The sequence below is a fragment of the Accipiter gentilis genome, chromosome 19, assembly GCF_929443795.1.
Source record: "Accipiter gentilis chromosome 19, bAccGen1.1, whole genome shotgun sequence".
In the NCBI taxonomy this organism is placed as follows: domain Eukaryota; kingdom Metazoa; phylum Chordata; class Aves; order Accipitriformes; family Accipitridae; genus Astur; species Astur gentilis.
In genome coordinates this window covers 6,303,886-6,328,500 of record NC_064898.1, presented here as the reverse complement: position 1 = coordinate 6,328,500, position 24,615 = coordinate 6,303,886, and the positions used below count along the sequence as shown (strand labels likewise).

The following is a 24,615-nucleotide window of genomic DNA, read 5'->3' as shown; positions in this document are numbered from 1 at the left end:
CTTTTCAGCAAAGCTCTCCAGGCTCTCTGCAACTCCCTCTACATTAAGAAAGCCCAGGAAAATTCACACTGCTGTGGAACACGCACTGAAATGACAGACCTGCCTCCATCACACTGTAGGACACCTGGGACCAAGAAGAAATGCTCAACTTCTTCCCTACCTTCACATATTAACTTCATATGGCCCTAGCATGCCAAGGTACAGAAAAAGTTTCTGTGCTTTACATACCTTAAAATACGCCTCTTCCAAGCTGCCAACCATGGAAAGAGCAACAAGTCTGACCCCTCATACTACCTGGGATGCTTCACATGACCCATCCTTTAAGCAAGGGACTGCAGAGACCAAGCACTAATTTTACCCCAAGAGACTCCTGAGAAAAAGCCAGAGCTCCTGGAATAATGCCTCCCCTTTCAGCACAGCCATGAGCTGCACATCAGGAGCCAACCTTTGATAATAGGCACAAATACACATTAAAACAGAGCTCTGAATCAGTGGAGCTTTTTATGTACTGTAATAGATCCCAACTGTATCAAAACATTAATATTGAGCTCTCAGGACTATGGATATGGTATTGGGTCCAGGATACATGCTTTTAAAAGGTCCCTAAGTGCTTATTCATATAATAAACCACAAAAGCTCTAAAGAAGCTGTTGCCATCTGTTTTCTGGACTCTGACATTTCTATACGGTCCTCTCCCTACCCCAACCAACTGCTATTTTCTAGAATACCATAAAAAGACGACAAAAAAGGAAACTAAAACCAGAAAGATTAAAACTAGGACTGCATCCTTTAGTCACAACTCTTTTCCTGAGTATTGTGAGGATCTCCAAAACTTTGCAACATGTGGTATGGTAAGAAATTGTGTCATGGGCTGAGTTTAAACTTAACTCCACATTTCTTTACTTTTGCCACGTAAATCAGACTCAATTTCTTCTGCATGTGGTTACTCTCCAGTTTAATGTGAATTCATTTACTACTTGCAATTTGAAGTACATATATTTCTGTTTTATACCAATTATTTGGAGGTGGTAGTTGAAGAGGAGAGAGCCATCAAGTGCTAGGCTTCCTTTGATCCTCAGATCTTCACCTCGCACAGTTGAGATGGGCAGGGACCCCACTAACCACAACACATTTTGTCCACATCATATAAAATATCAGTCTTTTGGATGGGCAAAACAAATAATTCAAAGATACCAGCAATAATTATACAGAACAGGCTTTCAACAACTAGGTAATTGTTGAAGCAGCTCTGCTTTTCTATTTTAAATTGAACTCAGGTGCATTGGGGAGGGCTACAACTACTGTGTTATGTTTAAGGGGGGCTTCAGCCACTGGCTATTGTTTACAAAAATGTCCTCCACCTCCCCTCACCCACTTATGCTTTAATTTAGATTATCAGCTCTGACAGAGGTAGTTTACACTCTCCAATCCCACCAGGACATCATGTGAAGTGCTTTAAAAGCCCAGGTAAAAACCTTATAAGTGACAGTAGGCACTGACACTCAAAGAACACACACGGCACTTCAAGGCCAATTCTTCCCCCAGCTAAGGACGTGAATTAAGCAGTCTCTTTTCTGCACGGAATATCCTGATGGCGGATCAGAATCCACAAGACTAAAGATTCACATGCTTCCACAAAACAACTGGTTAAACATTTGAAACTATGCAGAGAAAGGGTTCAACTTTTTAATGCATACAGTTTCTCACAACGCAGGACCTGCACAAGCACAGCATGCTCACTGCCACAGCAGCACACTGGAGAGTAGCTGCTGGGTCCACCAGCCTCCTCCACTGGCACATGCCCCACTTTTCTGAGCTGCGCCAGCCCAAATGTGATGCCTGTGTCCTGTCCATATTGATCTCCAGGTTAGCCACAGCATTTCAAAAAACATTAAGCGGCCACAGGATTACGTCCATATGACCTGCATGAACCTTGCACATACATGTATATACACATCAGGTTCTTATAAACCAGAGAATCGCATGTAGTCATCTGTTAAAAAAAGAAATATTTACTCTCTAAAAGTAAAGATACTTGATATTTTAAAACTCTAAAAACTGAAGTTCAAAATGTGAACAATAGTGACCTTGTCATGGGGAGAAGGAAAACTCTCAAAGTTTCTAAGCATTGTCATACAACGAAGTACTGAACCTTTCACAAAAGCAGCGTGCAGTTTTCAGAATAGCTATTCAATCATTAGAAATTACTTCACCATATCTTTGACTTAACAAAATGCAAAAAAGTTAGTGGCAGTAGCAGACAGTTAAAGGAAAGCAAATCACCAGGTATCACCCCAAGTCCATCATTAGTAGAAGACATAGCCAAAACAGCTGAAGAGAGTTCTAGCTGGCCAGGTACAGCAAGACAGTCTCCCCAAACAGCTCTGGTGCTGTAAACAAGCATGAAGTGGGCTACGTAGCCACTTTTTCTTAAGTCATCACTATTTACTTCAACGCATTCAACTAGCCAGACAAAGCCAACAAATCCCACGAATGTACTAAGAACTCCTGAGCTCAGCAGTTAAAGTAAAAACATTCATTAGATACTTACACTTGGGCAGGATAAAACTTAGTTCTATGTTGCTTTTAAAAGTCTACCCTAACAAAATATCCCTGAACAGCTAAGATTTCCAGCCCACACATGTTGGTTATCAAAAGAAACAGACACGAGAAACAATGAGAGAGAAAGCTTGCCCACGTTTCTTCCTTAGACTCCTAAAACCAGTTGTATTGAAAAAACAAAAGTTAGCCACCCAGCACCAGTGCAGGGACAATCACAAGCACCAGGGGTTAACAGTAATGGGGTCAAGTACCTTGAAGAGAACTGCTTACAAGCATTGTTCAATTTTTTCCTTCCAAGATGTAATTGGAACTTCTTAACCAACAGTAATGCAGCTACAAACAACATCCTGCCGAGTATCAAAAAAATCAAGCAGCTGCTTGTTGCTCTGGAGGTTATCCCCAACTCTAAGTTTAACTTAGTCATGTTCTGGCTCCTGCTATACCAACCAGTATTCAACAGTCTATAAAGACCTGATCTGAATAGCAGAAAATCCAATAGTACAGCTGCTTCCTATTTATAAAAGTTGTAGAGCCAAATCTTGTCTCAAAACACGTCTACACCAACTCTGATGATTTTATGAACTGGTTGCTACTTTCGTCATTTTTAAGGGTACTCGTTGGGGCATGAGAAGAACACCACCACACAAAGGTCCCACAAATATCCCTCAACAGAGCCAAGACATGTATTCATCTGATCCTTGGGCAGTGATCTTGTTGTCATCACAGTTCAGCCTTGGACACGCTCCTATCGCTAAGGCAGAGTACAAAGTCATTCCACCTCCTGGACAAAATCACTGACCTACAGTTCCGAGAGATGCATCACACAACTCAGACTGGATTTGGATGGTCTGTTCGCACAACCCAGTGCCAAGACACATAGAGGTACCTCACTTGCAGGATGAGCAGTGTAGAGGTAGAAGGTTTTGGCACCAACTTTTACACTGAATATACCATATGCAAAAATGGCCCGCCACTTTCCAAGTACAGACGGTTATGAGCTTAACACTTCACCAGACGAAAGGCTAAAGCTAAGTGAGAGACCGGAGAAGTGAACTACAGCAAATGGCTCTACATACATACCAAAGCAGCCTTTCTTGAACTGAAAAAAAGTTCTTCTGACCTTCCAGCCTCCACAGAGACTGCCAGATCCTGCCTTTCCACTCAGGATGATCAGTTCTTCAGCCAGGAACCTCTGAATGCTCAGCACGTGCTTCCAAAGAACAAGATGCTGTTTTGCAGAAAGATTATAGGCATTTGAGTTCTCAAACAGATGTCTTCATCCCCCCTGCATCCATTTAGTAGCTTGTCTTCATTTTGAGACCCTAACAGACTTATGTCACAGGTTTTTTTGTTTAAGACTTTTTGGTTCTTCCTTACTAGGGCCCACAAGTAATAGCTCTTGCAAGATCACATGTAGGCAAATAACCACAGGTAACATCCTACACAGGTTTAGAAGCTCTGATCAAAGAGATCCCTGTAGGAACCTGAGATACTGTGTGTTGTACACAAAAGGTATATATAGGGCATAAATAAACCAATACTAGAAATGCACAAAGACAGCATATTTTATGAAGTGACACACTTGACAGAAGACTCGTGAGATGGAGCAATTTAAAGTCTAAGTATGTGCTGTGACATGGAAAACAGTAAGAGACGGGAGATATGAAGGAGCAAGATTTAAAAAAGATTATCACTTTTCAGTGCCTATCACTGTATCATCTATTCTAGACACCACGGGAGAAGCAAGTTTAAAAGAGTAGAAGAAAACTTACGGCAACGCAGATGCCAAAAGGATGTATCACAACAGCCTTCCCAGAATAAGACCGAGCTATCTAAACCTGATTTTGCAGAGAAAGCACAAGAAAAGCCTAAAGGTGAATCCAAGTTTTTACCATTTAACCCCACTGGTGGTGTTCAGAACACCACCTGAATGGTGGTTCAACTCCAGTAGAAAACGGGGTTTTCCTCAAGTTTTGAAGTCTATCTTTGCAAGTCCAAGTATTCCTCACACATTTGTCAGCTTGCCTTTTCTTATAAGTACTAAGGAGAATTACTGACAAGGAGAGAAAGATTTTTCTTTTTTGAACAATGAGTTTAGTACTGCTCTGCGTAAGCAGGTGAGCATCGCTTACAGAGGACTGTTAGCAGGCCACAATACCTAGGAGATCCTGCAAAGAATTATTGCTGCTGTCTGTGGGCAACTGTGCAAAGGAAAGTCTAAATCCCCCCAAAGCAATCATGCCATCAACTAGGGGTGGCTATTTTGCTAAATTGCTTCCAATTGGGCAGCCTTGATTGCCCTACAGAATACAGTGGGATTTACTCACACAGTTAAAGAAAAAGCAAGTCTGATAGATCTTGCCACATTTCAGGCATAGAAGCGTGCCAAGAACTGCATAACCAACTGGAGCCAGTGTCTCTTCACCTTTCTGCTCACATGAACAAACCCAAGGAGTTTGCCTCCTATTCTAGACTATTGAATCAAATCAGGTTTACTACATATCCCTCAAGCTTAGTTTTGTTTTTAATTACCATTACTTCAGAGATATGAAAAACAGAGAAATACATTGAAGCCTAGCCGTTCTATTCAGTGCAAGGTCAGATTTTTCCAAGTATCTAGTATGGATTCAGCTATACTCTTCCTGAACTTAGTCATACTCTAGTCAGCATCCACCAACACTAAGCACTTTTTGGAAACTTCAACCAGAGCCATTTTACCAGTTCGGTGTCCTGCATATTACTACGATGCACTAAAGCCCAGAGCTCTCAAGTTAATTCCCTGCAGTACCAAAGAAGTTTGCAGAACAGACTGTTCCTGCCTCTGTAAATTTATATCTGGGACTTTTAACAATGGAAAATACAATATTTAAGCTGGTCCTGTGGGACAGAGCACTAGACTTTGCTGGATCTTATGAAAGGAGCGTTATCACAGTTGTTTTGAGTGTCTTATTTCTGAATGCAGTACAGCACCACATATTCTTTAGAGGCCCTCAGCTTCTGTACATTCACACATCTGGGTATTAATGAAAATCAAATATTAAATTTGGAAGACAAAAATAAGTGTTTCAATAAAAGCAATGAGTATCCTCAAATTCTCTCCTCTTAGGAAAAGTTTTGAGATCTTCTATAACTACTCAATATACAGACAAGGAAATTCAGAATATTAAGCAGTGGTCAACATGAGGAGAGTTACCTATTCCATCATAACATTCTCCAAACCATTAGAAGAACACAGAAAAGGAAAAATATTTCCTTGTAGTTGCAACTTGGTAAGGGGTCAGTAGCATTTACAAACCAGTTGCAAGGTTGCAGAAAGGTACCAGACCCTTGGCCTCCATCCAACCTGATGGACCAGCAGGGAATTCCATAAGAGGAAACACTGAGTCACTCCCTGGCAGGTGGCATACCGTTCCAGGAACTCAGGAAAGGGGTGTTTGGTGCAACAAGCAAGAAGCACTAAGAAATAAAAGGACTATGTCAAGAATCTAATTGTGCCAGAATGCTTGAAGGGAAAAATTCTGCATTACTGAGATCTAATGAAAAAATCAGAGTGTCAAGACAAACTTTGATTTGGGGGGAAACTTCAGCTGAGACAGGACTGTAAGCTGCAGGTAGCCTACACATTTTACCGTATTAAGAAACTGTTCTTAGCAGATACAGAATTATATACACCAATGAATGTTTTTGTACACCCCGTCAGAGACCACATATGCGATAAGCCATCTTGAAAGAGCTCAAACATTTTACTGATGGGTAAGTTACAAAGTGAATTTACAACTGCACTGGCAAACTGGAAGGACTTGGGTAAGCCCAAGGTCAACATATGCACCATCTCCCAGCTGTACAAAAAAAATTAAAAAAATTAAAATAACCATCAATAAAACCACCCCACCCCCAAAAAAACCCCTACACATTTTGTTTAAAGACAGTGGTGATAACATTTATGCTTCCAAAATTATTTTTACAAGCCAGAAAGCTAAACCAAGGCTCACCAGTACTCAGAGCTGGGTTTCACAAGCAGGACCTCGCTGTAGTACCTCTGGGTTAAAATCAGGGAACATATAGCATTCACACCAATACCCTCAGAACAGCTTTGAATAGGATGTGAAGAACATTATATTCAGTAGAGAAGGCAGGGGGAATTTCAGTGAGAAGAAAGTAATTGTTCAAGTTGGAACTTGACCAGAATATAGGGGTTAACACACTAACGCTTGTGGAAAGAAAAATATACTAGTACTATGAATTTCTCATGGAACAGAAGGTATTCCAAACCACAGTTTTATCTTTCTTCTAAAATAGCACACGTTCCAGCAGCACAGTGTTTTGTCATGTGCAGTATCTATGGAATGTTTATTTTCCAATTTGGGAAGTGTAGCACTAAACATAACATTGCTGGCTACTCCTGCTCAGAAACTGAAAAGACTGGTAGCAATTTGGACAAGGTCCTGTAGCATGGTAAAGAAACTGATACCGACACCATTTGGAACTGTTGGCAAGAGTTATCACGCCATTGCTCAGGACAGAAATTTCACTTGCATTTTACAAAATACATCAAGGCAAATACTAAGATTTTGGTCACCTAAATACTAGACTCACAATGCAAAAAGGCAACAAATGAACTTTAAAAATAAAGCTAGGGTAAACAGTACTTGGAAGAGAAACTTGTTAGTTTTTATTGGGACATGCAGTATTTTTCCTACAAAAATGTTTCCAAAGAAAAATAAAGTCAGTTGCTTTTAGCTGTATTCATGCCTTTCCTCCAACTTTTTCCAAATACATGATGGTAAGTGAATTTGCTAGTAAGAATGGTTACAGAAATAGGAAGTTCAGGTGAATGTAGCAGAAAATGTCAGGAACAAATTTTTCATTCATAATGCTAGTTACAGGCATAAGAAATCACTCAATTGGTCATCCAGTATAAAAAAAACCCCAACACTAAACTGGGTACCCAATGGGAACTGAAGCATACAAAAGTTACCAAACCAAAATACAAATTTACTCAATTAACTAAGTATTCTTCATTAATAACTTCAAGAAAGCAAGTATTTTGCCAAGTTGCAAACAACAATGGAAACCGGAATAGTGGTTCAACTTAGAGATTACTTTGGCTGAAATATTTCCTCATCTCAAACGCACAAGAAAAAGAAAATAATTCTAAGTATAGTCATGGTAACAATAAAGGCATGAAGTTAAGCAAAAGAAATCTTTGGCCACATTGCAGGAATCATGAAGTTCAGGCTGCCGGGCAACTGAATAGTTACCCAAGGAAAAGAGTGAAACGTGCTTCACCTGTGTCATTTAAAAACCAAACAATACCAGTCAAAACAGTATCTTTAAGTACTTGGTGCAAACAAAAATAATTCTAGGAAAGCAAGTGATTCACAGATGTTTCTGACTTGGTAAGCTTATATTTCCTTGCACGAGGACTACCCCAAGTCTGGGATGTTTACCTTAGTTTATGCATCTAATCGATACAGCAACACTTCGGAGAAACATTAATGCACTTAGGATTCCACTCAAGTCTTCACTTTCTGGGTTCTCAGTTGACCAGACAAGTGACTGGAATTAACAGTAATTTTTTTCCCCCTTTAAACACTAACTACGTGTTTGAATGATTTAAACTATGAGAGTGAGGCTTGGGAACTGTCATAGCTCAGGACACTGATTAACAAGAACAAACAGAAACCAGAACATTCAGCAGAAACTCACTCCGTCACTCAAAGGACAAGATAATTACCAAATTTTATAAGACCAGCCTTCTCCTAAAGCTTGCCCATATTGGCTTTGCAACACTGAATTAGTGGCATCTTGCAAGTTCACTTCGCTCTTAAAAGGCAGCCAATAAGCTTTTAAGAAAAGTAATCTTAAGAAAAATTCCAAGGATTGCTTTACACATACCTACATACACACTGCACAGTTTATGCAATCATTTCTAATCATCTGTGAGTATTCTTTATTCAAGAGTGCAGAGAGCACCACATCATGCTGCAACCCTAAACTTTCCTCCCACTTCAATTATCTACAATCATTAAAGGTGCTAGAATGGTTCTTCCTTCATGGTTTTCAAAGTCATGAGATGAATAATGCTGTCATGAGTTGTCAGAAATAGAACAAGAGAACGAGCATTGATAATTTAGTAGGTGGCAGATGAGGTAAAACATAAGATGTACATACAGAAAGATTAACACATGCCTAATTTTCTTTGGGACCAATTCACATTAGAATTAGTTTGCATGTTCTTAATCAGAATTGTGCTGCAATTTTCTGTCACAAGAACGGGAATCTTTTCTAATGAAAGCCAACAAGACACTTTTTTGATTTAATAAATAAATACATTCTCAAATATACAGCACAGAATAATCACTTTGTCAAACACTAACACCAGCAATAATATGAGACTTACGGGCATAAATATTTAAGAAGTATTCCAGATGTTCATTTTGTGAGCTATATTATTAATGTCTCCTCCAAATGATGATGCAAGACCAGAAGCATCCAAGCTATGGCCTTACAACTCAGAGTGCCAATACAACTTTTCTCTTGTTTCCTCATCTCTCCTCGCATTACCTAACAAAGAGCAACAGGTACTCTTCACAGGCTACTTGTTTCATTCCCTTCTCCCACCTTCTGCTTTTAGGTCATTAAATCCCTTCCAACACCTCAGCAGACACACTCTAGTCAACAGGTATGTTCATTTCACAATATTTCTTGTCTGTTCTCAGAGCGATGTTTGTGGGCTCACATCCTCACCCCACCCACTCTACTTCCTATTTGAAATAACAACACAAGTGGGAAAACAATCGGGGTTTTGTTGTCATTGGAGGTTTCTTTAAAAAACGTGCCTTTTCTGACCTTGTTTACTCCTTTCCTCAGTTCCTAACCTTTATCACTACAGCTCCACTATTGCTCAAGGTACTGCAAGCAACTGTTTGCCCCATCAGGACGTAACAAAGTTAGTTGGTGAGGTTGGGCAGAAGTCCTGCAGTCAATTCTCAGATACTGAGAAGCAACTGCACAGCTTTAATACCTAAGAGCTAGCAGAATCATGCTGCTGTAGTAGCCACGAAATGGCAAGTGCCTCCGTGGAAATAGCAGAGAGTCCATAGAAATCATCGTTGCTGAATTTCCTCATTTTCTTTTAATGTTGTGCCACTTCATAGGTCTCTGCAGAACAGGGCATCTGATAAAACCAGGGCAGAAAAATTGACAGCAATGGAGACATTTTTCTTGATGTTCCTATTGCCTGAACTTTGTCAGAAGCCAAAAGCCAGCAACAAGATAAACCCTCAGGAAAAATAAATTGCTCAAAACAGACAATGCAATATATTTTGCTAACAGAGCAGGCTACAGGCTGAAGTCATTGCAGCTTCATTGAACTCCCTATGGCTATACCGATTTCCACCAGCACAACATGAACAGCAGGAGCAGATGAATACCACATTAAAAAAACACCAAACACGTCATGAAGGCGAGGAGGTATTCTAATAGAGATGGTCTTATGCAAGAAGCATAGGAAAAGAGGCTAGTCAAAGCAACTTAATTACTTTTAAGCAGAACATACGTCATCAGATCCAGTGAAGCACCAGTGTCTTTTTAAAGGGACAGGATAGAGCAACAGAATTTCCCTGTACGAGCAACTTCTCACAACTTGCTATGAAATAGCTAAATAAAACTTTGACTGGCCTCTGCTCCAAATTATACACAGTAGATGTTTGAGGTGAGGGATTACCATCCAAACACTGTGTGCCAGCTGATCTCCATTTAGGAATACAAAAGTTCAGACAGGGGAGGCAGGTGATATGGTGTTTCTTTCACCACAAAGTCCCAAACCCTCTCCTATAAGGACATCAACTCACTCTTCACTCAGTTGAAAAGGGCTGCAGGATCGAAGTACAAAAGCTCATTTTAAGATTCTGGCTCTGCAGATAAGTGTGTGGAAGAGAGTTAATACTCTGCTCAGACAACATCCCAGCACCATCACCTCAAGCAGTACTGCAGAAATGGCCAGTAATATAAGCGAAAGAGCAAAATCCCCAAAACTCTGAGGCAGCCCAAAAAAGGATGTGGTCCCAGCCTCACGCCACACATCTCTCTGGAGATGCTTGCTTCATTGTGCTTATATCTGTGAGGGAAATTAAAGGAAGGACCACTACTGTCCAACAATTAATTTTAAGTACTGAAGTAATTATAAACTGCTTGGAATGATTTAATCTACAAAATGCCAATGAATTGCTGCTTCCTGATACAATTCTTGTTAATACAGCATTAAACCCATACAAAGGCACAGTCACTGTCACCTGCAGAAAAGTTCTATTCAATGACAAAAAAAAAATCATTCCCTAAGCATAGAAAGTCAGAAAAAAGTATTTCTGAACACCACATACTTCAATTACAAATACTTCAAGTCAGGCTCTTCAGTAGAGAATTAAATATGCTGTTGTAATATGCAAGTTACATACTTCTCTGCTACTTTTATATTCAAAGCCAAATGCAGCAGTCTGCTGTAGAAACTAGCTTTCTAAGAGATATAAACACTAGATGAAGGATAAAACTCCATTTTGTTATTAGAAAAAAATAATAATCTCACTTCTACCTGAGCCTTCACATTTTGCTCTCACTAAACATCATAAAAACAGGACCTTTAAAGGAACATTTGAAAACCAGACAGGCAATCAACAGCTCAGATCTCATAAATGAAGTCGTGAGTTCAATTGCCTTCCAAACTACATTTACTTCCACTGAATTTAAGTTTTGCTTGATCTTGACATACTGACATCCCAGTCAGTGTGAGGGAAGATAATAAGATCTGTCAGTCTCTGGAAAAACTTTTAACAAACAAGGCTTTTTCTTAAAGAATTGTTTAGTTTGATTTTGCAAGCTTCACCAAGTCTCCTGAGGGATGTATTTTGATCCATTGTGCCAGTGGCCTGTTAGAGACACTGTAACAGCGGAAGACTTAACCCCATCAAAAGATACCATCTCTCCTTCTTAATGCAAAATGGGGCCAGGTTTACTACAGTTTCATTTTCAGACATCACCCCTGAGAATCAAGTTCAGCTACAGTTTATACTTAAAGCCCAGCAAATGAATACGCAGTATATCTTAAGTATATTAAAAAAATATCTTTCAATGGCAAATGCAGCTGAAACTCCCCAAAGGAGATGAAAATGTTGTAGTAAATTTATGAAGTATTAAGTCCTACAAATTTATGCTACATGGAGAATAGCAACACAACTCCTAGAGTTGTGAAACATCATAACACTAAGTTTAAAGACCCAGATCCCCCTCCTAATTAACATTTTTGTTTGAAGACTAATTTGAAATTTCCTCTTGCTATGCCAATTACATTTTAAAACTTTTTCCTGTGAAGTTTAAGTGCACTGTCTTATTTGACACACAAAGTACTATTAAAAACAACCCAGAGTAGAAAAAAAAAATAATAATGTTTTTCTTTCTTCAGTACCAAGCACCTGGCAAGTAAATGGAAGGTTCCTGCAAAGCCTTAAAGGCTATTAAAGGCATTCTTCTTTTCCCCTGGGGATTTAAAGCTCAGTTATTTTTATTCCTCTTTAAGCCTATGAAATTACATCATCTTTTCCCCTTTGATTTACACTTTACAGTATTTTTTCCGCATTGTTCCTCAATTTGCTAATTCACTAATAAAACCGCCGTTGGCTCATTCATGAAGTAACAGGAGAGGAAATGTCCAATATTACGCATCTCTTCACAAAACAGGACCATTAATTTTTTCAGTTAGTTACGTACGTTAATGTATAACTTTAAAAATTTGCAATTTATGATTTGTTTCAGCTACATACATCTTTGACCTAGCTTGTCAAATCTTTGAGAAATAAACTTACAAACTGCCTTGGAAGGATCTCTACCAAAGCACTGTGAAAAAGTATGAAAGTAAGAGCTTTCTGTTTGCTCAGTGTTTGTTAACTTCCCCACAAATACAACAGCATAAATCTACCACATAGGGTCAACTGCCTTCCTGGGCACTCGATGCTCTCTAAGCCCAAGATAACTTTGCACAAAGAATAGAATGCTGAGCCGCTTTCTGGCCCTGAATCTGGGCCTGTTGCATTCAAGAGAAGATTGCCTCAACTGTGCGAGCTCCCTCTTGTAAAACAGTCTTGTTCACTCCCATGAAACGGCTGCAAAAGCAAGACCGCTCCTCTAACACCTCATGCCCACTCCCTCTATCAATCAGCAGTAGCAAAAAAAATTGCTATTAAAGAACCGATTTAGGGAGGTCATTACAGTTGACAATGATTTAGAACAGGACTTGAGAGAAAGAGAAAGAGCACTGGCTGGAAAAAACAAGACATTTGTCCCCAGTGACAGAATCCTAGAATCACCCAAGTTGAAAGAGACTGCTGGAAATCAGCTAGTTCAACACCCCGGCTAAAGCAGGATCAGCTAGAGCAGGTTGTCCAGTACCATGTCATCCAGTTGGGTCTTCCATGTCTCCAAGAACACAGACTCTACAACCCTTCTGAGAAACCCATTCCAGTACTGGACCACATTCACAGTAAAATAGTGGGGGGGGTTCTGTGTTCAGACAGACATTCATGTGTTTTAAGTTTTCTGTTGCATCTTGTCCTGTCACTGAGCACTACAGAGAAGAGCCTGGCTCCCTCATCTTCATCCACTCCTATTATATATTTATGCAAATTGATAAGAACCCCTCTGAGCCTTCTCTTCTCTAGGCTGAACACTCCCAGCTTTCTCAGCCTCTCCTTGTACAAAAGATGCTCCAGTGCCTTAATTGTCTTTGGGGCCCTGCACCGGACTCTCTCCATTAAACCTGTTTGTATCTTACATTGAGGATCCCAGAACTAGACATGACACTCCAGATATGACCTCACCAGTGTTGAATAGAGAAGGATCACCTCCCTCGACCTGCTGGCCATGCCCTTCATACTGCAGCCCAGGACACGGCTGGCCTTTTTTTTGTCACTAGGGTGCATTGCTGGTTCATAGTCAGCTTGTCCACCAGGTCCCCAGGCTCCTTCTAGCCTGGCAACCCCTAGTGTTTACTGGTGCATGGGGCTGTAACTCTGCAAACACAAGGACTTTGCATTTCCCCTTCCTCAGCTTCATGAGATTTCTCTCTGCTCAATTCTTCAACCTGTCAACGTCCCTCAGAATGGCACTACAACCATCTGGTGCATCAGCCACTCCTCACAGTTTTGTACTATCTGTAAACTTTGAGGGCATACTCCATCTGACTGTCAGGTCATTAATGAAGATATTGAACAGTGCTAGCCCCAGTATTGCACCCTGCAGTACAGCAGTGCAAGAGTTCCAGCACTTGGAAAGAAACTAGTCAGAGATGGAAAAAGCCAATGGGTTCATCTATACTTCAGGTGCATAGACTGCAATTGCTTTTGCCATGCAATATTTGTACGCTAATGTGCACACATATAAAAATAAGTAAGACAACAAAACAACACTACAAGATCTCTACATAGTCATTCCTCCCAAAAGCAGGTCTTGCTTCTGGAATGCAGATAAAACTTCCTGTCCACCTAAACCAACAACCCCTCCTAGGTCACAGTTCTCCCCAAATACCAGCAACAAGCACAACAACACACACACACACACACACGACACAGACATAGTCCTCAAAGCTGCATAACCTTTCAAAGTTAAAAAAGATGCAGTCTTCCTGCTATACAGAAAGTAAAGCAAGCCAGATTTTGGTTTTCAGTTTTTGAAGACTCTTCCTTCTGGAGAAGTAATCATGACATGGGACCACATCTGTGTATAGCTAAATCCACAAACAGCATCAAAATCTGTTGTGACCTAGCAAAGCAAGCGGTAGTTTAACGTTTAAAATAGGGCAAATTGCAGTTACACACATTCTTGCATTGCATACGTTAACTGATAAGTCAAGACAATTTAAATTCATCCAGAGACCTTCTCTAGAGCCGAACTGAAAAGTCACATAAACTTCTTACTACCCAATTCCTATTGCTTACAAATGATCACATGCATACCACTCCTCCTTATCAGTATCTTCTATAATCAGGCAGATTTTCTCATGATCTTTCATCGTTGAATAAAAGAGGTTGGATTTGCCTGGGACTGACTGTGGCAGAGGGAACTGCATTATTAGATGGCACTTAATTTTCGTGAAGGACTTGCTTCCTCCCCCGTGAGAGCAGAAAAGAAGCTACTAACCAAGTCCAGCACACATATGAAACTGCTTCCAACAGCTAACAAGACTTCTACCATCAGAAGGGAACATGCAGGTGATTGAATGCTCACCTTGAAGGTGTACAAGCTCTACTGCTCACTGTAGAGTATCCTGTGGGACAGGAAGAACTAAAATGTTAAACTTTGTTGGCCTATCAGTCAGCCTTATGAACGCTTTCACAGACCTGCTGTGGTATAAGAGGAATACCTCTCTCCAGTCCTCCTTTGCTTCTCCCAGCACTGCCTTGCTTCACAATACTTCCATAGCAGAGAAATCAACTATATTTTCAAGTGCCTTACCACTGCAGTTTGCCTCCTCTTGAATATCACACTATTTCCCCTACTTATATATTTCCTATGAGCACTAAAAGCAGGAAAGGGAAGTTAACATACTAGGTAACATTTCACAGGTTTTGTGCCCATCTTATCTGAAAAAGTCCCAGAATTTCTTACCTGCAACAAATGACCGCTTTACAGGAGAGTGCCAAGTCCAGAAAGCTCTGCCTGACTTCAAATGAAAGGGCATACTTGAGCGTGTGGCCATCAATAATCAGAGCAATATCGTTTTCTTTGCCCAGTGACTCCCCCAAATTGGTACAGTGTTGAGTCAGAGAAGCTCTTGTTGCCTGAAGAATAAACAGAAAGAAATCATGTTTCTTCCTAATATAAGAAAAGTGCATCCAAACCACAGCAAGGCATCTCTGGACGATGCAATGAAGCACAGTATGCACACATCCAAACTAGCACTGACACAAGTTAACGTTTTAACAGGACTTCATGCAGACATATTAATTTGGGTCACAAATGAGCAAAAGCTGCATCCAGTTGCCTAGGAACGCATGCTTTGTTTCAGGGCAGACTCTGGCATCTCCAGTACACGCTGCTGTATGACACTAGTTGCGATACATCCATTCCAACTACAGGGCAGGTATAACCTAATGCCTTTCATGGATGTTGACACCATTCGAAGTGTTACTATTTATTCAAGCAGTATTCCCTACCCTAAAAACCTTTTCACTGACAGCTGCTGCTGGAAAAAAAAAAATATAAATCAAGCGTTCATGTTTCACTGTCACCCCAAATATCTCAACCTTCCTACTGCAGTGAAATTCACATTTAAAGCAGTCTGTTCAATTCCCATGCAGGTTAGTTTAACCATCAGTTCCAGCTGAGTTAACCACTGCTAAATGGTTCCAAAAGTTGCTTGTGGTCTGAAGCGTATACACTCTTTTTGACAGAGAAGGTCTTGACACACAGGACATAGGATGGCAGAACATCAAAAGCAAAGACTCCAGAACTAGTCAAACACTGCTTTTAGATGATGAATGATCACTAACTGCTAGATCATATAATTTTTCAGTTTTTCCCTTTGTTCAAAAAAACAGTAACAGTGGCACACACAGAAGTAACCGCTTTGTGTTTTAGCGAATCCTTACCCAGTTTCCTGTCTAGAGTTCTCTCCATCCTTAAGCCAACCAAAAAAAAAGTACTCCTGCTCATCTTAACTGAGCAGCTTTGAGTAATTGTGCTAGAGCAAGTGTTTCACGTGCTTCTGCTTACTGATTTTAAAAGTTACTCATTTTGTGACATGTCTGCCCTGGTCTAAGCAAAATATATATTTTTTTTTTTCCTTATTAACAAGAAAAAAAAAGAGAACGGTTATTTACTGTCAGAAATGAATACGTGCTATTTATGCCTCATTGCAACCCATTCATTGTTTCATAGATCCAGATTTCTCAAAATGATGGCAAAGCCACAAACTGTTGCCAAATGCTGCATTTCCTATTTGCACCTCAAGGTTAACAGACAGATGTTAAAAAAGAAAAAACCCTGAAGGTAGCTAAAGTAGTTACTCTGGACTACACACCTGTTGGTCCTGAGGAACACATTACCTCAATGAAGGCCAGCAGTGATGCGAGTCTGGATTTTTCTCTCTCTAAATTCAACTGAGAACAGGAGTTGGCATTTTCACATAGTTGAGCAAACAACCAAAGATGTATGCAGGTTTCTATACATGAATCTGAGACATAAAGCTCCAGTTCCATATCCCACTACTGAAATGGTGGGAAACAAGTTTACATTCCTAAAATACTTCATTCAGTGATCTCTCCGGCATCTATCCGTGAAGGGAATAAATGGGGAAAAACAACACAACGAGCTTCCTAGTACCATAGCTTCTTAGTGTCTTGATCTAAGCTTTCACAAGCTGTTTCTATGCTCTCTAAAGAACAGAAATGTTGTAGTGAGGTGGTTTCTCTTCTGTAAACAAAGTGATGGGAAACTCCCCTCACCCGGCTGCTTGCAGGGCTGTTTCTCACTTCTCCCCCCTCGCTCCTCGCCATCTGTGAGGTGTTTTGTTCTTTCGTGAACACGCTCTCCCAGAGGTGCCGCCATCTTGGCTGAGGGGCTCAGCCGTGCCCCGCAGCCCCGGCTGTGTCCAGCACAAGGCAGCCCCAGCCTCTCCTCGCTGAGGCCCATGCAGCCCCCCGACACCTTGCCACGGACACCCAGGACGCCCGACCGGTGGGCACTACTACAGCGTTCAGAGAAGCTGAGGTAAATCAATTCAGTATGTCAAACTACTGGAGACTGGGAGCTACTCCACACTCTTCAGGTGGGAGAACCACAGGCACTCCCTTCTGGTTTATGGTAGCCCACCTTCCCCCCGCCCCCCCTTTTTTTCTTTTCTTATTGCTACAGTTCATTAAGACCACGCTAACCCAAGTTATCTCACACTTGCTGAAGGCCAAGCACCAATAAAATTATGGCTGCTCAGGCGCTATACAGGCTGTCGGTGCTTCCCAGCCTCCCAACAGCCGCGGTCCCGTCAGCCACCACGGCAGCTCTGGCATCTCGTACCGCAGCCCTCAGGAGGGCCGCATTCTGCACACCCCAGTGCTGTCCTCTGTTCCTCTCACTTTCCCCCAGCTCTAATTTTGGTGGCAAAGTTTTAACAAGGTTGTAATAGCAATATTTACCCTGACTAAAGGTGTCCTAACCATAGCCATCAGCAACCACAACCAGTCCAAACTTCACTTCCATCACAGTAACAGCAGGATCATCCCAAATACTTTAGACTTCGACCATTCCAATAATGTTTTACTGAAATAATCAGCAACAAAAGTGTTCCCTTTCTGTTGATTTAAGGGAGTTTGGGTTTGTTGTTGTTGTTGTTTGTTTTAAACAAAGATTCCTACTACAGGATTACATCAATGACATTTAAATGCCCATGTTCCTAAGATCATAGTAAAGTATTTTTTCCTTTATTATTTTATTTCCAGCTCAAGTAATAATCACCTTGTTTCAGAAAAATACATTAGCTTACCAAATTAAATGGTTATTTAATTTAAAAAATGTTTTCCATGTGTAATACTGAGTGAACTTGATCTGACTTCTGCCAAGACAGGCAGCCACCACAGTACACAGAGCAGCAGGATTGAGTATACTGTGGTGGTTAGAGGCTACAGATTTTTGCTTTCCTTGAATCATGTTTCTCATACAAAACTCAGTAAATACGTTCAAGTCTGAAACGTATCACAAAAATGCTAAACATGGCAGCAATTCCAGCCATCCGTTGCATGAAGTTCTGTAGTTTGCCTAGATGACTTCTACACAAATAAAGCCAGTAAAATAAAAGACAAAAATAGCTGCACTCAATCAAACCAGGCCATGTCCGTGGCCAAAAGCAACCAGCCAAGAATGAGTCCAAGAATACAGCAAGCATATACCAGCACTCCCAGAAGAGCCTCTGGACCCCCACAGCTGGCAGCTCAGGGACCTCCTGAGCCAGGTGCAGGGTCTGTTATGGGAGAGCCCTCAATCCCAGGTACCATCAAGAACTGTGGGAAAAGGATCAAAAAGCTAGCAAGGAAAGAGAGGTCACCTTTCCTCTAGGGTAAATCAGAGTGCAGAACAGCATGCAGGCAAGGAGAAAACCCCAAGAAACATTGGAGATGAAATGATTATTTGGTGGTGAACAAGTTGAGGACATGATAGCAGTCAAGACAGCATTACTGAGCAGAGGAGGAGAATCAGGTAGCCAGAACAACTGAACTTTCCTGGGCCAAATAGTTGGGAGAAAAATCAGGCCATTTTGACACAAAGGGTAAAGGAAAAAAAAAGGGAGGAGAAGTTGCTTTGCAATTTATTTTCTCTTGCCCCACTCATGGTATGGTTGTCAAACTCACGCCGATGCACCAAGAAACTAGCCCCAAAGTGGAGGCTAATTTACAGAGTAAGCTAATGAGTATGACAAAGCATGCAATTCAGCCATTTAGAGACAGATTACATTTTGCACATTCTTTATTGCACGAATGACTGAGCCATTCCCTGCTTCCCTGTTAAGCTGTGAGGGATTAGATTTATGACTTCATGGCACACTTTATTTACACTGTACCTGAAAATTTACTACCAAGTAGATGATTGTGCTTAAACCATTACGGACTAGTGCCGGGAAAACAAGGGTATGTCCTGGGGGGAAGAAAGCTGTTTTATCTAGTTCAACACTACTGTGCAGTGAGAACATTCACCGAAATACCAAGGATGGTATAAGTGATACAGTTTAGGTAATGTCCTCAGTAATAGAATTTTAACCCAAGAATCCTTGCCCCTGGGATCTTGGAATAAGTGTCGTTTCTTTTTCTTTACTGCTTCCTCTCAGTCTTGCTCAAACCTTTTTATTACTTTCAAATGCAGAGCTACTCCCCATCCTTCTCCCAAATCCACCCACAGGATTAAAAACTTCTGACTATTTGAAACCAAGGGAGACAGTCCCTACCCTTATTGCCAGTGTAGCCCTTCTGGCACTTCAGAGAAAACACCCTCATTTTCCCATTGCTTCTTCACCAGACCCAAAAGAAGGTGAAGGGCCAGGGCCCAACCATCCTCTCCTGCAGAGGCAGAGAAGAACCTGAGGGCAAGTTCAGGAGCATTATTCAATATCAATCATCTGTTGCCCAAAAGAAAAGGTCACATGGCAAGAGGAAGACTTGCAAAAAAGTGATATTTCTCATCAGATGAGATAGCTAGTCTCCATAGCTTATTAACATGGCTATGCATAAGCCTCATCCAATTCATGCCCTGGTCACTGAACTTACTCATCTTATATACAAGGTGTCATAGAATTAGTAACAGGCTTAATAATACCCAAAAAAAGCTATCAATCAAGGATTATAAAGCAGGCACCTTGTTTGAACAGCATTTTCTAAAGCTCTCGATATATTCTTCCATATGCATGGTTAACTCACGACTTAATAACTTATACAGTAAAAAAGCACTCATTATTTCTGGTTTTTCCAACTACTTAAAAATGCTGTTTAAAAAAACCCACAAAACCAAAAACAAACTACTGCTCCTGTAGGCCAGTGCAATTAAGCAGAAGAAGCTAGCCCTAAATCTCACTGGGTATATAATAAAGACTTCCTAAGTAAGCAGAGGAACAAACATTTGGAAGCCATGGGGAACTGTATCATTCTGTAGGCAACTCATTACTGATAACTAGAGTAGAAATCTCTACTTTGATACCTAGCTTGTACTCTGTGTTTGACATCAAGGGATAAGTTTCTTCTTTGAGTCACATCAAGCAAGAATAAATCAATCCTTTACTAGAACAAGCATGATGGAGCAGAAATCAATAGTAGTCCCAAGAAACTTTCTGGATAAACTCAGACGGGGAATACCCCTGCCATTTTTACTGAGTACCAATCAAAAGTAAATGGAAAGTTTGTCAGGAGTTCTGAAAAAATAGAATATTAGAGGAGCATATTACAAGAACTTCACTTATCCCTAATACACTTCATTTTCCCTCCCTCAAGATTTCCTTTAGACACACAGAGTATCCAACTGCTCTGGGAAAACCTGGAGAGATGCCTGCCAATCAGACCTTATCATACTGGCATATCAGGTAAGTTTCCACCTAATACTAAAAATACAGATACACTTTTACTTAAAGGTCAGAAGGTACATCAACTGAAAAGTCCATCAGTTAAATAGCCCTGATTCAGTGGGCTATTCAAATAAACACAGACACTTCATTAGTCAGTAAAGGACACATGCACATGCTTAAACTGTCTGTTGAATTAGAGCAACATTATCAGTTTAATTAGAGCTTCACAAGGGCTTAAGAACCCATTCATACAAGACCACCAACTAAATCAGCTTCAGAGCAAAAACGTTTAAAAAAACTGGTTAGATTGCAAAGGTCAACCACAGAGCTCAAACTAAGGAAACTAAGGAAATGAGGTTTTCATTTATTTTTATTCTATTTTTGCACATTTGACATGGTTGGGGTAGTTGATTCTAAAAATATCAACAATTCTGACTCACACAAATGCATTTAAGGGTTAATGTTAGGGTGTCTGTGCTTGAGTTAAATTCAAGACATGGTGGTATATTCCATAATAAGCCTACTCCACCTGCTCTTCCTGGTTTTTTCCCCCATTTCCATTTCAACAAGTTACAACCACAAATACAAACTCTGAGCAGAGCATTTACCTGCATTACTGTCTTAAACTTTCAGATTTTATTCTTCTGTGTGTGTATATTTTCCATCCAGAACACCAAGCAACATTATTAGTACACTACTACAAAACTCCATAGCAAAGTATAATTTGTTGACAGGCAGAAAACAAAAACATCCTGAAGCAGAGTTTGTGTGGTCTTCTCTGGAATGCACTCTCAGGATCTTTAACAAATCTTTTAATAGCATGTTTGCATATTCTCACTTTTCAAAGCTGGAAATCAGAAAAACACTGGTATGTCCAACTTCGTATTGAAATAACGAAACTGACAAATAAATTCTTGGATTTCCCAGGCTTTTATTTTGTAGTTTAACAAAGCAAATTCTATTAATTTTCACATGATGCTTAGAGTGAATTTGGAAGTCAATGCAATCAGAGCTAAGTTAATCAGAGTTCTTCTGACTTCACTGAAAGAGTTTACTCCTCAATACCATAATAAAAACATCAGAAACATTCCTACACAGGCTATGTAACAAGACATTAAGAGAGGGGGGTTTGTGTGCCTTTGGGTGTTTTGATTTGATGTTCGGGGCGGGGGGAAGTTGTGGTGGTGTTTTATTTAACAGCAGCAGCACACGATACAGCCCACTCCCTCCCACGAGAGCTTTAAGTTTGCATGCTACAGCAAGAAATGTTAGTGTATGAAGCAATTTGGTATCCAACACAGAACAACAATACCAGATACTTGCCAAGGAAAGAAAAAAGTCAGTAGGACTTGCAAAAACTTTGGGTGCAAAACACTTCTGCAGGATAACACCCATTCCCTAAGTTTATCTTACAAATAAGCTGATACCTAGATAAAAGCTAGACAATTACTGTAAGATGATCAGCTCCAAATCTCCTCTTCCCCTTCCTCCCCTGGTTTTCCCTGGAAAGGCTCACAAAGTCACTGAAACAATAGCAGGAGAAAGAAATGAAGCCTCATTTGCATCGCAACTACTCTCATGTTTCATTCTAAGCACAGACTGATAACATGGCCCACAAGGCAAAAGGTCTTGGGAAGAAAACTAAATGGCAAATTGCATCACGTAGACAAGAAGGCCTGTTTAGCTGAAGAGAACTACTCACCCCCAGATCTGTGACCTCTGAGACACACAAACACACACACTCGTTAAGCCTAAATCAGCCTTACATTCAGGCCTTCTTGGACATCTACATTTCACACACTCTTCCTGTATGGCCTTTCCTCTATCGCAGAAGGGCTAAAGTGATCCTCACAGAATAAGAAATATTAAACTAACACTTACAGTTAAACTAATGAAAGTCAACTGCATGTAGTACTTCTTGCTTTATTTATCATAAATCTAGGAAGTACTGCTAGCTACAGCAGTTTAAAGATTTTTTCCAAGTTAACTTCTTCCATCATCCTATAATTCATTCCAAACCACTAAATCTGTCAGATGATACAAATTACACAATCTGCTAACTCATTGTTCTGGAGTATACTGAAGTGCCAGCTCAACCTATTTTACCAATCCAAGAATTTACTTTTTATGACTTCTGCTGTTTCCTTCCTATACATAGATAATGTGAATAATCACATGTAACAACTTCTTTACTGTGCTGAAAAAAGTGGTTTCAAGTCAAAATACCAGCCATGTCCCCTGCCTCGCTCAGCATTAAATGAAAAAATCTTCCAAGGAGGACTTAAGACAAGCAAGGACTTTACTGCATAACCCCATTCAAGATAACATTCGCCAGCCCTACTTCACAGAAAATACTCCGCTGTATCTTAATTGCAACTTGGAAGCTCCACCGCATGTTTGGTGAAGTCTTTCACTTCAAACTGTCTAGTTGCTGCAGAGGGATCTGTAAGGACATCGAGCAGAATAGGGATAACGAGCATAAAGGCAAGACAAACCTAATGTTCAAACCAAAGCTGGTGAAACATGATACAAGTATTTAGAGCAACACATGTTGGGCAGAAGAGTCACTGGAAGTGCTTTCCACAGTAAATAGCACATGGGCAAGTACTAACCTTAAAACCTCTCTTAAAACCAAGGAAGAAATACCACTTCACAGCGCAAATACTCATTTTTACCAGTCTTCCAAGTTAGGCCCCAAACTTGACTAAGACAGCAAACAACTTCAATTTCTGAAAGCAAACAGGCAACTTCCAAAGACCTAGTTACAAGCAAGTGTGTGAAGTACATTTCCACAAAAGTAAAAATTACTTCTTGTGCACAGAAAGAGGCCAAATGCAGGATTTGTTGGTCAGGTTCCTCTGCTCCCCTGCTTTTGTGACTTCCTACAACTGATCTGTCTTCAAACAGCTGATACTTTAACTGCTTCTGTGTACTTCTAGAGTTAGATTGTGGATGCAAATACAAATTCAAACATAGTAGTGTTTGCTAGGTGCAGTGTCACCCACTTACATAAAACCGATCCCAGTGCCCTGGTTTACAGCCAATTAAATGGAAACTCATCATTAAAATTGAAAATATTTGACTATTAATATGAGGATATGCATGGCCTAATACAATCAACTCTACAATAACACGGACTTCCACATTCAACTCAAAGTTTTCAGACAAACATTTGCCTACTTTCTTAACTATGAGGCTGTTCTTAAGAGCATTCAGTAAACTACTCTGGCTTTCTTCTACCTTTAAAACTTGACACATTTTAAAAAAAAAAACACCAAAAAACAAAACAACCCCAAACTTTACAGCTGTATGGACATTAGTCCGACCACCTAGCTACACAGCGCAACAGATAAGGCAGTATGTGTTGACAGATTAGGCTGTATTCCTCTGCCATACTTTCTTGCCTTTTGCCTTTTTCACCACAGCATAACTGTTAACTAACATGTAGCTTGTGACCCACCTGCTCCTGTTCTGTCCCTCATCTTGTGTTCTCATGGTTGAGCACTCCTGTGCAAGAATATGATCTTGCGTCTTCCCTTTTTTTTTTCTATAGCTTCCTCTAGAAGAGACCAGGATAAAGGACTAGAAAAGCAGAAAAGTGCGATCAGGTGCTCATACAAGTTCTGAGACTCATGAAAGACTTGCAAGTGTCTCACAAGATGAATACGCCTGAAGGAACAGCAGTAATATTGGGACCTCTGAGCTACAGGATTATAGCAGAGGAGCCAAGAGGACAAATTAGACTAAGATGACTCCTAGAAAAACTTATGTACCAAAATATCTCAATAATACACAAAGAGACAAACCATAGGTCTCCATAAGAAAACCCATCACATGTAAGGTTCTTGTAAAACCAAAAGTAGAAATATTAGCAATAAGGTTGTTTTATTAACTCACTGAAAACAGCCCTATGCAGAGATGCCTCTGAAAATTACACATATTTAAAACCCAATTTTAAGAGTCCA

At 40.3% G+C, this 24,615-nt stretch overlaps 1 protein-coding gene across 3 annotated transcripts in view; it reads right to left on the bottom strand.

The window, feature by feature from the left end:
- Nucleotides 1-24,615, bottom strand: part of ATP8A2 (ATPase phospholipid transporting 8A2) — a 350,586-nt gene that overhangs the window by 193,808 nt on the left and 132,163 nt on the right. For all 3 annotated transcript variants that reach the window (XM_049823013.1, XM_049823014.1, XM_049823016.1), the window contains one exon: nt 15,220-15,392. In XM_049823013.1, coding sequence (XP_049678970.1) covers nt 15,220-15,392 — 173 coding nt within the window. The remainder of the gene's footprint in view (nt 1-15,219; nt 15,393-24,615) is intronic.